Source organism: Myotis davidii, unplaced genomic scaffold (assembly GCF_000327345.1).
Source record: "Myotis davidii unplaced genomic scaffold, ASM32734v1 scaffold118, whole genome shotgun sequence".
NCBI lineage: Eukaryota > Metazoa > Chordata > Mammalia > Chiroptera > Vespertilionidae > Myotis > Myotis davidii.
The window spans coordinates 1,612,434-1,623,878 of record NW_006290441.1 but is presented as its reverse complement, the minus strand read 5'-3'; the positions used below and the strand labels follow the sequence as shown (position 1 = coordinate 1,623,878).

Here is an 11,445-nt window from a genome sequence, read left to right as displayed (position 1 = left end):
TGAAGTTGTGGGCATGGGGGGGGGGGGGCTTTTCTTAAAGCAGAAAATGGAATTCTTTTGGACTTGACGATGGTCTCTGGGAAGCAGACTGGTCCCGTAGAATGAAGTCGAACCTTTGCCCCGCCGCTAAGTGCCTGAGATACAGTTCCTCCCAGTCTCTCATGTATAAAGTGAGGTTGTCTATGTTTAACTCACCAGGTTATTTTTAGAACGAAACGAGATTGTGTATGTTAAGTATGTGACAACTAGGACTTGGGACTTGAAGTTTTATTTCTCAGACTTCCGTGGAGAGTTTGAGAAAAAGAAGGAAGAAAGAGTGAGTTCCCTTTCTCCAGAGCGGCCAGCGTCCCCCATCACAACACTGTCGCTCGGTCCTTTTGTTTTTGTAATAGTTGCCTGGACTTTAAGCAGAAAGAAAGAGAAATTAATTAGCAAATGAAAGTACCCCGAAGTTCATTTGATGAATCACTGAGGCCGTGGTAGCGCACCCTGCATTGCTTTATGATAGTGTTCCTAGTCACCCAGAGCGGTTACTGGCGTCTCTGAGTGAACTCCGAATTGGTGGCTCGAAGGGACTTTCTGAGAGACAGGTTTTGGGAGGGCGAGGCGAGAGGCCCTGGGTGTTCTCCAGCTTGGCCGTCTTTGTGTGGCAGCCATGAAAGTGAAGGTGGAGGGGTTTTCTCCATTTTAATTGAGCCCTTAGGTTTGAGTGGTTGGGTGCAGCTCTCAGAGGGGAAGTTCCTGGCTGGGAGGTTCCTTAAGAGAGCTGAAAGTCTTCCTTGGGTGTGTGTGTGTGTGTGTGTGTGTTGCGGGGGAGACAGACATATTAGAAAATTATAGTAGGATGGCTGGGCAGTGCTGGGAGCCTGTTTTAGGTATGGGATCACAAGGTATAAGGAAGTATCCTGATGGCCATGCCTTCACTACAGTATAGATTCTCAGCCCTCCTAGGTCACCAGAATCCCAACAGGAGTCATGTCAAGGAGGAACCCTCAAATAAGGCAGAAGAGTGAGCAGAGCTTTTCAGCCAAGAATCTGAAAGTCACAGCTGCACCCTCTCCAACCCCTCAGACAGGCTTTATGAGTGAGGCTTATATATTCTCCTCATCTCTTAGTTTTCCTCAGACCTTGTAAACTTTACATTTCCTCAGGTTGGAAACCAAAACCCATTGTGAACAAGAAAAATAAAACTCTAAAAATATCATCTATTCATAACATATCTCCTTTTGCACATTACATTATCTACTCCCTTCCATGTGATCTTTGCCTAATGTGCAGTTTCCTATTTGTCCAAACAATTGGAACAAGAGCAGAAAAAACATAGTTACAGCCAAAGGCAGGGAAAGTAATTATTTTATTAAATAAATGTCTATATTAGAAATAAAGTATTGGTATCAGACTTCTAATTTCTTTTATCTACAGCTGTCAACCTTAGAGGTTAATGATAAACATGTCTGAAGGAGGTCAATATAGTATAGGAAGAAGAACCCTCCTGAGGCAAACATGGGTTCAAACCCTAGCTCCAACATGTGCAGATTACTTAACTATCCTGACCTTCAGATTCCTCAACTGTCAAATGAGGATAATACTCTATACCTAAAGATGGTAGCGTAAGAATTAATGAAGAAATACAAGTAAATTTCCTGCAATATGGTACTCAACAAATGATACTATTTATTCTTAGTTATACACTGAATTTATTGGTAGAGTTTGGTAGCAATCTGATGTTCTTTCAAACCTGATCTAAAAATAAAATCCAAGCTGATAAATTATCAGGGGTTTATTTATATCTTCAAGAGAGAACTTGACATAGATTTCTCTGACACTCCAGAATCAGAGGAACCCTAAATGTGACTTTAAAGTATGGTAAAATTAACATAAAATTGTTTTAATAAATTTCTCAAGTGTGTGTATATTGTGCCATAAAACACTCAAGTACTTTCAAGTTTTGTTGACCAAGTGATAGTAAACAAAACTTTCATTGCCCTCAGGTGAGTGCTCTGTAGAGACTAAAATTTTCCCCTAGTAGATCCAGGAAGCCCATTTCAACAACTTTTTAACATGTGGATCTTCTGTCCAGGGTCCAGACCTCCCAGGTTGACTTGATCACCCTGTTCAACTCAACTCACCTATGGGCTTTAGTTCTTAACATGCTTTCACATATGTTCTCTCACTTGACCCTCCTGGTATGAAGAGCTAACATTTGTCCTATGTGTCAGGCTATGTGATAAGGTCTCACTTAAGACAGTGACCCAATAAGATAAGTGATACTTATTATTCTCAGTTTGACAGGCAAGAAAACCAAAACTGAGCAAAGTTAAATAACCAGCCCAAGATCAAACAGTGTTTGATAGAGCTCAAATTTGATCCTATGCAGGCTAACATTTGCCCATTCTCTTGACTGCTCTATATGCAACCCATATGGGGGATTTTCCCATATGAAAGATGAGAAACCAAGTTCAAGTTGACTAAGTGACTTGCCTACGTTCACATTATTGGTGTTGGCAGTCCTGGCTGGGACTCTCTCCTTGGTCTTCTAACTTCATGTCAAAGTACACTTTCCACAGCTCCATGAGCCCTCTGTTCAAACAGAAGTCTTTTCCTGGGGCTCTGAGCAGTGTGAGGGGTTCTAGGAAATGGGCTATGTGAGGCCATGTCTGCTCATAGGCTGAGTCATGGCTTATGATTTGGCCCTTCTTTTAAAGGTTGCTTGTTTAGAGTGAGAGATAGGCTAGGAAAACCTTGATTTAATACTGGGGAGGATGGGAAGTAGGGGGAACACACACTATGTGCAACGTTTGCAGTTATATCCTGACCTCTAGACTGAGCTTACAGTTCCTGAAATATCTTCTCCAACAACCTGGAAGTTTCTCCTTGTGTATCTTTAAGACTCAGCTCAAATACGTTCTCCTTTGTGGCATCTTTGCAGTGTTTCCCTTCTCCCACATCCTGTGGTTAAAGTTGATCTCTCCCTCCCTCTGTGCCCTCATTACATCTCTGTTACAGCATAAGTTGGAGATGGGGTGATTTTATGTTTTGTCTACATGCCCGTCTCTCCATGTTTTTTTGAAAGAGACTGTTTGAGTTGGAATGGTGCTTGGCAATGTTTGCTGAGTTACATTGACTTTACTGTGGCTCATCCAGTCCCTGCCTATTGATCTTATAAAATGGGCAGGTCCTCGCTGTAAATGGCTATTTCCTGAAACCCAGTGTTTGGGTTGAGCTGAAGGAATCTTTATTCATGCCTGTAAACTTGGAGCTGAGCCCACACAGCTTGTGCCCACCCTAGGGATTTCTCAGCCAAATGCTCAAAGATTGTGGCATCTATTCCCAGCTGAAATTTTGTATGCTTTTTTTGGGGGGTGGGGGGGGTGCGGGGATGATTCATGACAATGAGGCTTATTGTTCTATCATGTCCACCAAGTCAACAGTGTTTTTCATGATGCTCAGCTCTCAGTGACATGAGGGTTATTTAGTCAAAATGTGTTTGACCAGCAGGTATATTAAAGTCTATTTTTTCCACGTGGTAAATAATATTTGAAAGTGAGTACAACACTTACCAATGGACACATCTTACCTTCTTGGGCTCAGCAATGTCTCTAAGCCACTCCTACTGCCACAGCTCCCTCAGACAAGACCAACCCAGGGGACCTGAGCTACAAAAGCTTCCTTACTCCCTATTACTCAGTCCCAGATTCCTGGGGCCCACTACTAGTTGATTGAGGGCTAATTCACTCCAGAATACTATCTGCAAAGGGGAGCTGCTTGCAGTACATATGTGATGTCATATGAAACCTTTAAGCAATTTACCCTGGTGATTTCAAAAGTGTAGAAAAATTGTTATTTTAGAGATCATAGTTAAAATTGTCCAGTGATTTATCAGTATAATGGTTCCTTTTATAAACCAGTCCTGTACATTAGCCATATGTGTGGCTTATTTGATCCCAGTGAATGGCTCCATGTATTCCCTCACTCCCACCACTCTCTGCCTTCCACTCAACACCTGGCCAATCAGCAGGTCATTCCACAAGAGCTCTTTCAAAAACAGCTCTTAAATCCATCTCTTCTCTCTAATCATACTGGACTTCTTTCTATTCTTCCAGTTGGAGAACCTATTAACAGGTTAAGAGCATGAATTCTGCTATCAGCTGTGTAACCTCAGGCAAGTGATGATTTCTCTGATTTTCAGTTTCCTCACCTATAAAATAGGGATATTAATACTATGTCTATCTTATGGGATTATTATAAAGATTAAATTATATCATTAATGTAAAGCAATTGGAAACAGCACTTCGCATAAAGTGAGACACTGGCAATTTTTCCACACTTTTGAAACAGCCAGAGTAATTGTCATCATCATTATTATTCCTTGACTTCATATTTTCTCACATTATATCTGGAATCCTGTTAGCCTCTAGGTCACTTAGTAAACTGTATAACTTTCAGGTTTCACTTTAAAAGTAAATTTCTAGAGGAAACATTTTCGGAAGCCCTCCCTCCCACAATACAAATTCTGGGTTAAGGTGCTGATTGTTGAGTGTGTTGTTCCCTTAGCAACCTGTACTTCGTTATGCTATCACCCATCACATTATATTATACTGGCCTGTTTCCCACCCATCTTTCCCATTAGACTTTGAGCTCCCTGAGTGCATTCTAGGTACCTGACCCTTGGTCATTAATTGTCAAAGAAATGAAAGATTGAAAAATAATAAATAGTTCTTCTACTTGTGAAACTGTTCTTGAGTTTTGTTCTGTTTTAATCTTCATGAAACTTTAAATATAATAGTCCCCTATGCTGTACATCTGAAACTAATTCAAAATAATATTGAATGTAATCTGCAAATTCAAAAAATTTTTAATTAAAAAATATATAGTATTCCCCTATTATCCCAAGTTTCACTTTCTGTGGTTTTAGTTACCCATAGTTCACCACAGTCTGAAAATATTACATGAAAAATTCCAGAAATAAACAATTCATACATTTTAAATTGCATACTGTTCAGAGTAGAATGATGACATTTCACATTGTCCTGTTCTATCCTGCACTGGACTTGAATCATCCCTTTGTCAGTGTAACCATGCTGTATACGCTATGGCCTATACTTAGTAATCACTTAGTAGATCAACTGTCATGTATTCAAGTGACCTTTATTTTACTTAATAATGGGCCCAAAATGCAAGAATAGTGATGCTGGCAATTTGACTATGCCAAAGAGAAGCTGTAAAGTGCTTCCTTTAAGTGAAAAGGTGAGTACATACAATAAAATATGAGAGACCACAGTCACATAACTTTTATTATAGTATAATTGTCCTATTTTATTTTTAGTTGTTGTTACTCTCTTACAGAAGCAAATTTATAAATTAAACTTTATTATGTGTGTGTGAGAGAGAGAGAGAAAGAGAGAGAGAGAGAGATGAGAGCATTATATATAGGGTTCAGTACTATCTACAGTTGGGGAGCTGTAGACATGTATTCTGCATGGATCAGGGGGACTACTGCATGTGTCACTTTCTTATTTTTCTCTAAATCTATAGGTTCTTAGCCCCTTGTTAAAAATGAAGAGCAGTTTACTAGGAAGTGACCTATAAGAACAAGGCTCAGAATTTTCTCAAATCACATTGGGCATGCAGTCAGCATAGGTATTTGCTAAAAACTAGCTGCAGATAATTTTATCTTCTCATCATCTTTCACCTGCTTAGCCATTTCCCTTCTTGTTTAGTCACTGTATGCTTAGAGAAATGTGACATCTTTTTAACATCAAGCTGAATATAACAATCTTTAAGAATATGGAGAAGGTAGCTAGAATTGACTGTATTTGTGTTAGAAGACATGAATTTATTTTCACTCACAGATGGTCTCACTGTTAAGATAATGAGCAATCTGTTAAATGTTTCCAGTTTCATGGATTCAAATGGAAATCATTTAGCACCTTTTAGAAATCCATGGGGGAAGCTGCTGTTAGTCCTGAATCCCTCCTTCTTTGAATACTCCCTTCCCTTTTTACAGCCATATTTATTGGCTGGGTGTATTCCCAACAGTTGAGTCAGCCACAGTAGAGGTAATATATCCTGGTGATCTCTCTGGGTAGCCCATAAGAGTGAGCTGCTACCCAGCCAGTATCGCTCAGTGGTTGAGAATAGACCTATGAACCAGAAGGTCACAGTTCGATTCCCAGTCCGGGCACATGCCCAGGTTGTAGGCTCAATCCCCAGTGTGGGGCATGCAGGAGGCAGCTGGTCAATGATTGTCTCTAATCCTTGATGTTTTTATCTCTTTCTCCCTCTCCTTTCCTCTCTGATATCAATAAAAATATATGTTTAAAAAAAAGAATGAGTTACAGACATATTTGTCACCACTGATGCTTATTCACTGCCACTTCTAATTTGGGGCTGCTGCCTGTTGTCCCCAATTTTGCACCTCACTTTTTCCTACCAGGTTTACCTCAGGTTCTTGATGATCCTCACTGCTTTAGATAGACGTTCTCAGCTGGCCTGCACATTAGTTCTGCAGGGTCCAGGGCCTGCCCCATCATTGTCAGTTCCTTGAGGAGAGTGGGGACATAAATCTTCTGCTCTTTTTAGCTCTGTGAGCCAAGAGTTGGAAACAGGGCCATGTTGGGGACCTTCCTGGAAAAAGGGTTGTTGCATCCAAAGGCAGGATTGAAAGGGAGAATTTTAGAGTGCTTCTCATTCAGGGCATAAGTGACTATTTCTGGAGAGACTCAGAGACCATGGGCTAGACCAGCGGTTGGCAAACTCATTAGTCAACAGAGCCAAATATCAACAGTACAACAATTGAAATTTCTTTCGAGAGCCAAATTTTTTAAACTTAAACTATATCGGTAGGTACATTGTTATTAACTTAATTAGGGTACTCCTAAGGCTTAGGAAGAGCCACACTCGAGGGGCCAAAGAGCCACATGTGGCTCGCCAGCTACAGTTTGCTGACCATGGGGCTAGACACTATGACTCTAGGGACTTGGTTAGATTCTGTAAACTTGGTTATATCCACATGGTTGTTAGTTTGTCATCCCTGTATAATTTCCTTATAGTGATCAGGAAAACAGGGAAACAAATAAACAAAAATACCCTATACAACATCAAGAAAATTTAAGCTTATGCGGGGTTAGATGGCAAAAAGAGGAAATGCTGGAAAAACTTCAAGGCTAATGTGGGGTGAGTCATGGAGGGATAGGTTTGTTGTTAATGTACTGAGAGGGGATGAAAACATTGCTAAGTCTGGGGGTGAGGATCTTGGGAACTTGTTTGTACTGCAAAGGGGCCCAACATGGACATTTTTATCTGGTCAGGCAAAATTGTTCTAACAGCAGTGAAAAATAAAGGATTAAAGTTGTCTCAAGGCAAGGAAGAAGGAAGAATATAGGTGTATGTTCTACCAAGTGAGGAAAGAAAGACACAAGGGAAAATTTCTGAGAGGTGGCAGCTGTGGTCCAGATGTTTTCCAGCAAGCAAATGAAAGAATTAGAAAGGCAAGTTACAAATTCCTCTGAGTGTATAGAAAACAGCCTGCCTTGCTTTGACTGAGGATGAAAAGACCTACAAATTGTAAAGATGCCTAGAAAAGTTAGGCATAGCAGACGCTGTTGTTTGCCCATCCGATACTCATCTCCTTCCTACTTCCTAACAGCAACATGATTTTGTTTGAGAATTTATTCTTTCTTATGAAGCCATTTTTCTTTATGGAAAGCTAGGCCTCTCTTCCTATCTCTAGGGGATAGTTTAATACTACGATGACAATCCCATTCCCAAAGCCTGTGATTGGTTTACAAAAGGACCAAATCTGTCAACAAGATAAGGAAGACTGAAAAGAAAGGCTTTTGGTTCATTCCTAAGAAAGAACCATGGGGGAAAGTGGTCTTTTTTCTTATAGGTTATGTCGTGTCTGGATAGAATACCTGAGTAAGCAGCCATTTGCCATAAGCCTGCTGATGAGGTCAATATATAAAGTGGGCAAAGGCTAGGAAATTGTAGAGACTGAGCTGGGGCCCTGCTGTACCACACCTGGGGAAGCCCCTCCTCTGGACTTAATTAAGCCTCTTTGAGTTGGGGTTTTCTTGTATCTGTAGCCCAAAGAGTCCCAACCAACAGAGAAGACTTCCATCTCCAATGGGCTCTCCTTAGATCATGGTACTCTTGACCAATACCATAGCATCTCCCTGGTCTAGGAATTTTGAAAACTAGGTCTGAAATCTTTGTCTCAGAGTGCTACTTTTTTCTCCTAAAACCCAATTTGCTTTCTCTCACATTTAGGGAGTGAGGATGGGAGAAAAGGTGAGTTGAGATTTTCCTCAGAGATCCCCAAAGTTCAGAGGGAAAAAAAATAGACACTTACTTTTCCAAAAGTGCAGGCAGTGTTGAGGTGACAACGGGTAGATTGCCTTTCCCACTGGGCGATTCAGACTGAACAGAGACAGAGAGTTGAGGATTAGAGAGGAAGGAAGAAACTGGAGCTGCTGGATGTCTGATGATACTGGGGTAGAGGGGCTGTTGCTCCTCTTCTTTCCCTTTCCTCACTCCTGACACACTCTAACCTTCACTCGATACCAGACTCTTTTCTCAGGCCTTCTCTGACCTCCTTCCTTAGGTGTCGTTTACCTCTGGGGCACATGCAACTTGCAGCTTTGACTTTTCCTCTTTGAGTTTTGTTGAGCAGAGAGTTTCCATGTGAGGCTCTGTTCTGGAGGGGAGTCATCCATTTTCTCTGTCCCATTTACTGACTTAAATACCAGTGGGCCTCCTACTAAACACAGACCCCAAGGTCCCTAGGATAGATTCATGCAAGCCCATCACAGCCCTGGAGATATAATTCTCAGGAGATGACTGTCCTTACCAAAAGCTCAAGCCATCAGAAACTTCTTATGACAAGTATCCAAGGACTACCACATTGTTTTGTTGCAATGGATTTAATTTGAACAGTGGTTCTCAACTCTGGCTGCACATCAAATCACCTGAGGGAGATTTTTGAAAGTACTGATCCAATCTAGAATCTTGGGGTGGGCCCCAGCATGGAATGTTCAGCCCCACGTCATTTGAATGTATAGCCCTGGTTGCCCCTAGCCTAAAGGAATATATTTGGAAACCACATTTACACATTTAGTATAGTATGGGAAATAGGTCCTTTAAATTTTCTCCACTCAAATTTTCTCACTTTTTAAAGGAGCTTAGGGAGGGCTAGTTAGTATGTTTCTTTGAAGCATACTAACTAGCCCTCCCTAAGCTCCTTTAAAAAAAATTTTAGGCTCCTTTGGTTTAGTGCAGCTGTGGGCAAACTACGGCCCGCGGGCCGGATCCGGTCCATTTGAAATGAATAAAACTGAAAAAAAAAAGACCGTACCCTTTTATGTAATGATGTTTACTTTGAATTTATATTAGTTCACACAAACACTCCATCCATGCTTTTGTTCCGGCCCTCTGGTCCAGTTTAAGAACCCATTGTGGCCCTCGAGTCAAAAAGTTTGCCCACCCCTGGTTTAGTGGATGATCTGGGAGTTTATGTTGATTTCAAAGATGATTGAAACATTCAAGGCAGGAAGAGGTGAAAAAGGTTTATGAGTTATTGCCATCTCTTGGCACAAAAGAACTTGAATCTACTTCACCTATTGCTTACATATCAGATTGTTTCCTTATAGAGTACTGCTAGTCATGGACAGGGCATGGAGGAACAATTGGATGAAGAATTAGAAGTGTTAGACAGGATTGAGCAGGTTCGCAAAGACTGGGGAGCTGGAAAATATTTTGTTATATAGGAACTGTCTTTGTTTAAAAAAAATTGAAATTGATTTTTTTCTGATTATAAGTAATACATTCTTATTTCATACACACACACACACACACACACACACATATATATATATATATATTCTTCGTGAAGGCCTTGGCTGTGTTGGTGCTCTCTCAGAGAGAGAGAGAAATATGCTAATTAACTGGGACGCCCCAACAGGTTGGCCAGGCAGGAGGACGTTATGCATGCAGTGTCAGGAGCAGGGGCAGCAGGGGCCTCCAAGTGCCTGTACTGGGGGAGGACCTGATCAGCAGTGGCCGTGGCTGTTTCAAGGGCCAGAGAGGGAGTGGGTGGTGCTGTGTGATTTCAAATCGCACACTGGGCCTCTAGTAGAAATATAAGACAGCATCAAGATCTCTGGAGGCTTTGAGTCTTTGCCTGATCCAATTAGTCAGAAACAGCCTTTAACACTGTCCTGCATTAGAGATTGAGAGGTATAGAGGATCTATCTAAAACATAGTCACAAACCCAAACAGACAACCAAAATGAGGAAACAAAGAAACAACCCCCCAAATGAAAGAACTAGTGAATTCTTCAGAAGAGATAAATGAAGCAGAGATAAGAAATTGATCTGAAACAGAGTTCAGAGTAATGATGTTTAAAATGCTCAACGGTATGAAAAAAAGATATAGTAACTATGAAAAAAGAACAGTCTAGGATAAAGAGTGACATATCACAAATAAAGAAAACATTGAAAGGAATACACAGCAGATTAGGGGAAGCTGAGGATCGAATAGTGAATTAGAAGACAGACTTGAAAATATCACTCAGAGAACCAAAAAGAAAAAAAAAAACAATTAAAAAACAGGAGGATATCTTAAGGGAGTGTGGGACAATGTGAAACATAACAATATTAGAATAGTAAGTGTGCCAGAAGAGGCAGAAAGAAAGAAAGGAATAGAGAAGGTGTTTGAAGGAATAATGGTAGAAAACTTCCCTAACCTAGTAAAGGAAAAAGTCACACAAGTTCAGGAGGCACAGAGAACCCCAAACAAGAAGAACCCAAACAGACCCATGCCTAGACACATCATAATTAAAAAGCCAAAAATTAAAGACAAAGAGAGAATCTTAAAGGCAGTAAGAGGAAAGAACACTGTTACCTAAAAAGGAGTTCCCACAAGGCTGAAACCTGATTTTTCATCAGAAACTCTACAGGCCAGAAGGGAATGGCATGAAGTACTCAAGGTAATGGAAAGCAAGGATCTGAGACCAAGATTACTATATCCAGCAAGGCTATAATTCAAAATAGTCAAATAAAGAGCTTCCTAGACAAAAAAAAAAAAAAAAAGAATAAAGGAGCTCATCACCACCAAGCCAGCATTACAAGAAATGCTAAAGGGATTGCTGTAAGGGATTACTGAGAAGAAACAGAGAGAGAAACCATTTTAATACAGAATTAAAATGGTTATAAATAACTACCTCTCAATAACCCTAAATGTAAATGGGTTAAATGCTCCAATCAAAAGGTGTAGAGTAGCTGAATGGACAAAAAGATGACCCAACTATTTGCTGTCTACAAGAGACCCACCTCAAAACAAAAGACACACACGGGATTAAAGTGAAGGGATGGAAAAAAATTTCAATGCAAATGGAAAAGAAAAAATAAGCTGGAGTAGCAATACTCATATCTGACAAAGTAGAAT

The 11,445-nt window shown here is 40.5% G+C and overlaps 1 protein-coding gene and 1 long non-coding RNA gene across 7 annotated transcripts in view; one reads left to right on the top strand and one right to left on the bottom strand.

Moving 5' to 3' along the window:
• LOC102773063 overlaps positions 1–11,445 on the top strand; it is a 160,267-nt gene that overhangs the window by 46,184 nt on the left and 102,638 nt on the right. The gene's annotated exons all lie outside the window — the stretch shown is intronic.
• MRVI1 (murine retrovirus integration site 1 homolog) overlaps positions 1–11,445 on the bottom strand; it is a 115,937-nt gene that overhangs the window by 10,856 nt on the left and 93,636 nt on the right. For all 5 annotated transcript variants that reach the window (XM_006763467.2, XM_006763468.2, XM_015563714.1 and 2 more), the window contains one exon: positions 8,354–8,421. In XM_006763467.2, the coding sequence (XP_006763530.1) occupies positions 8,354–8,421 (68 nt within the window). The remainder of the gene's footprint in view (positions 1–8,353; positions 8,422–11,445) is intronic.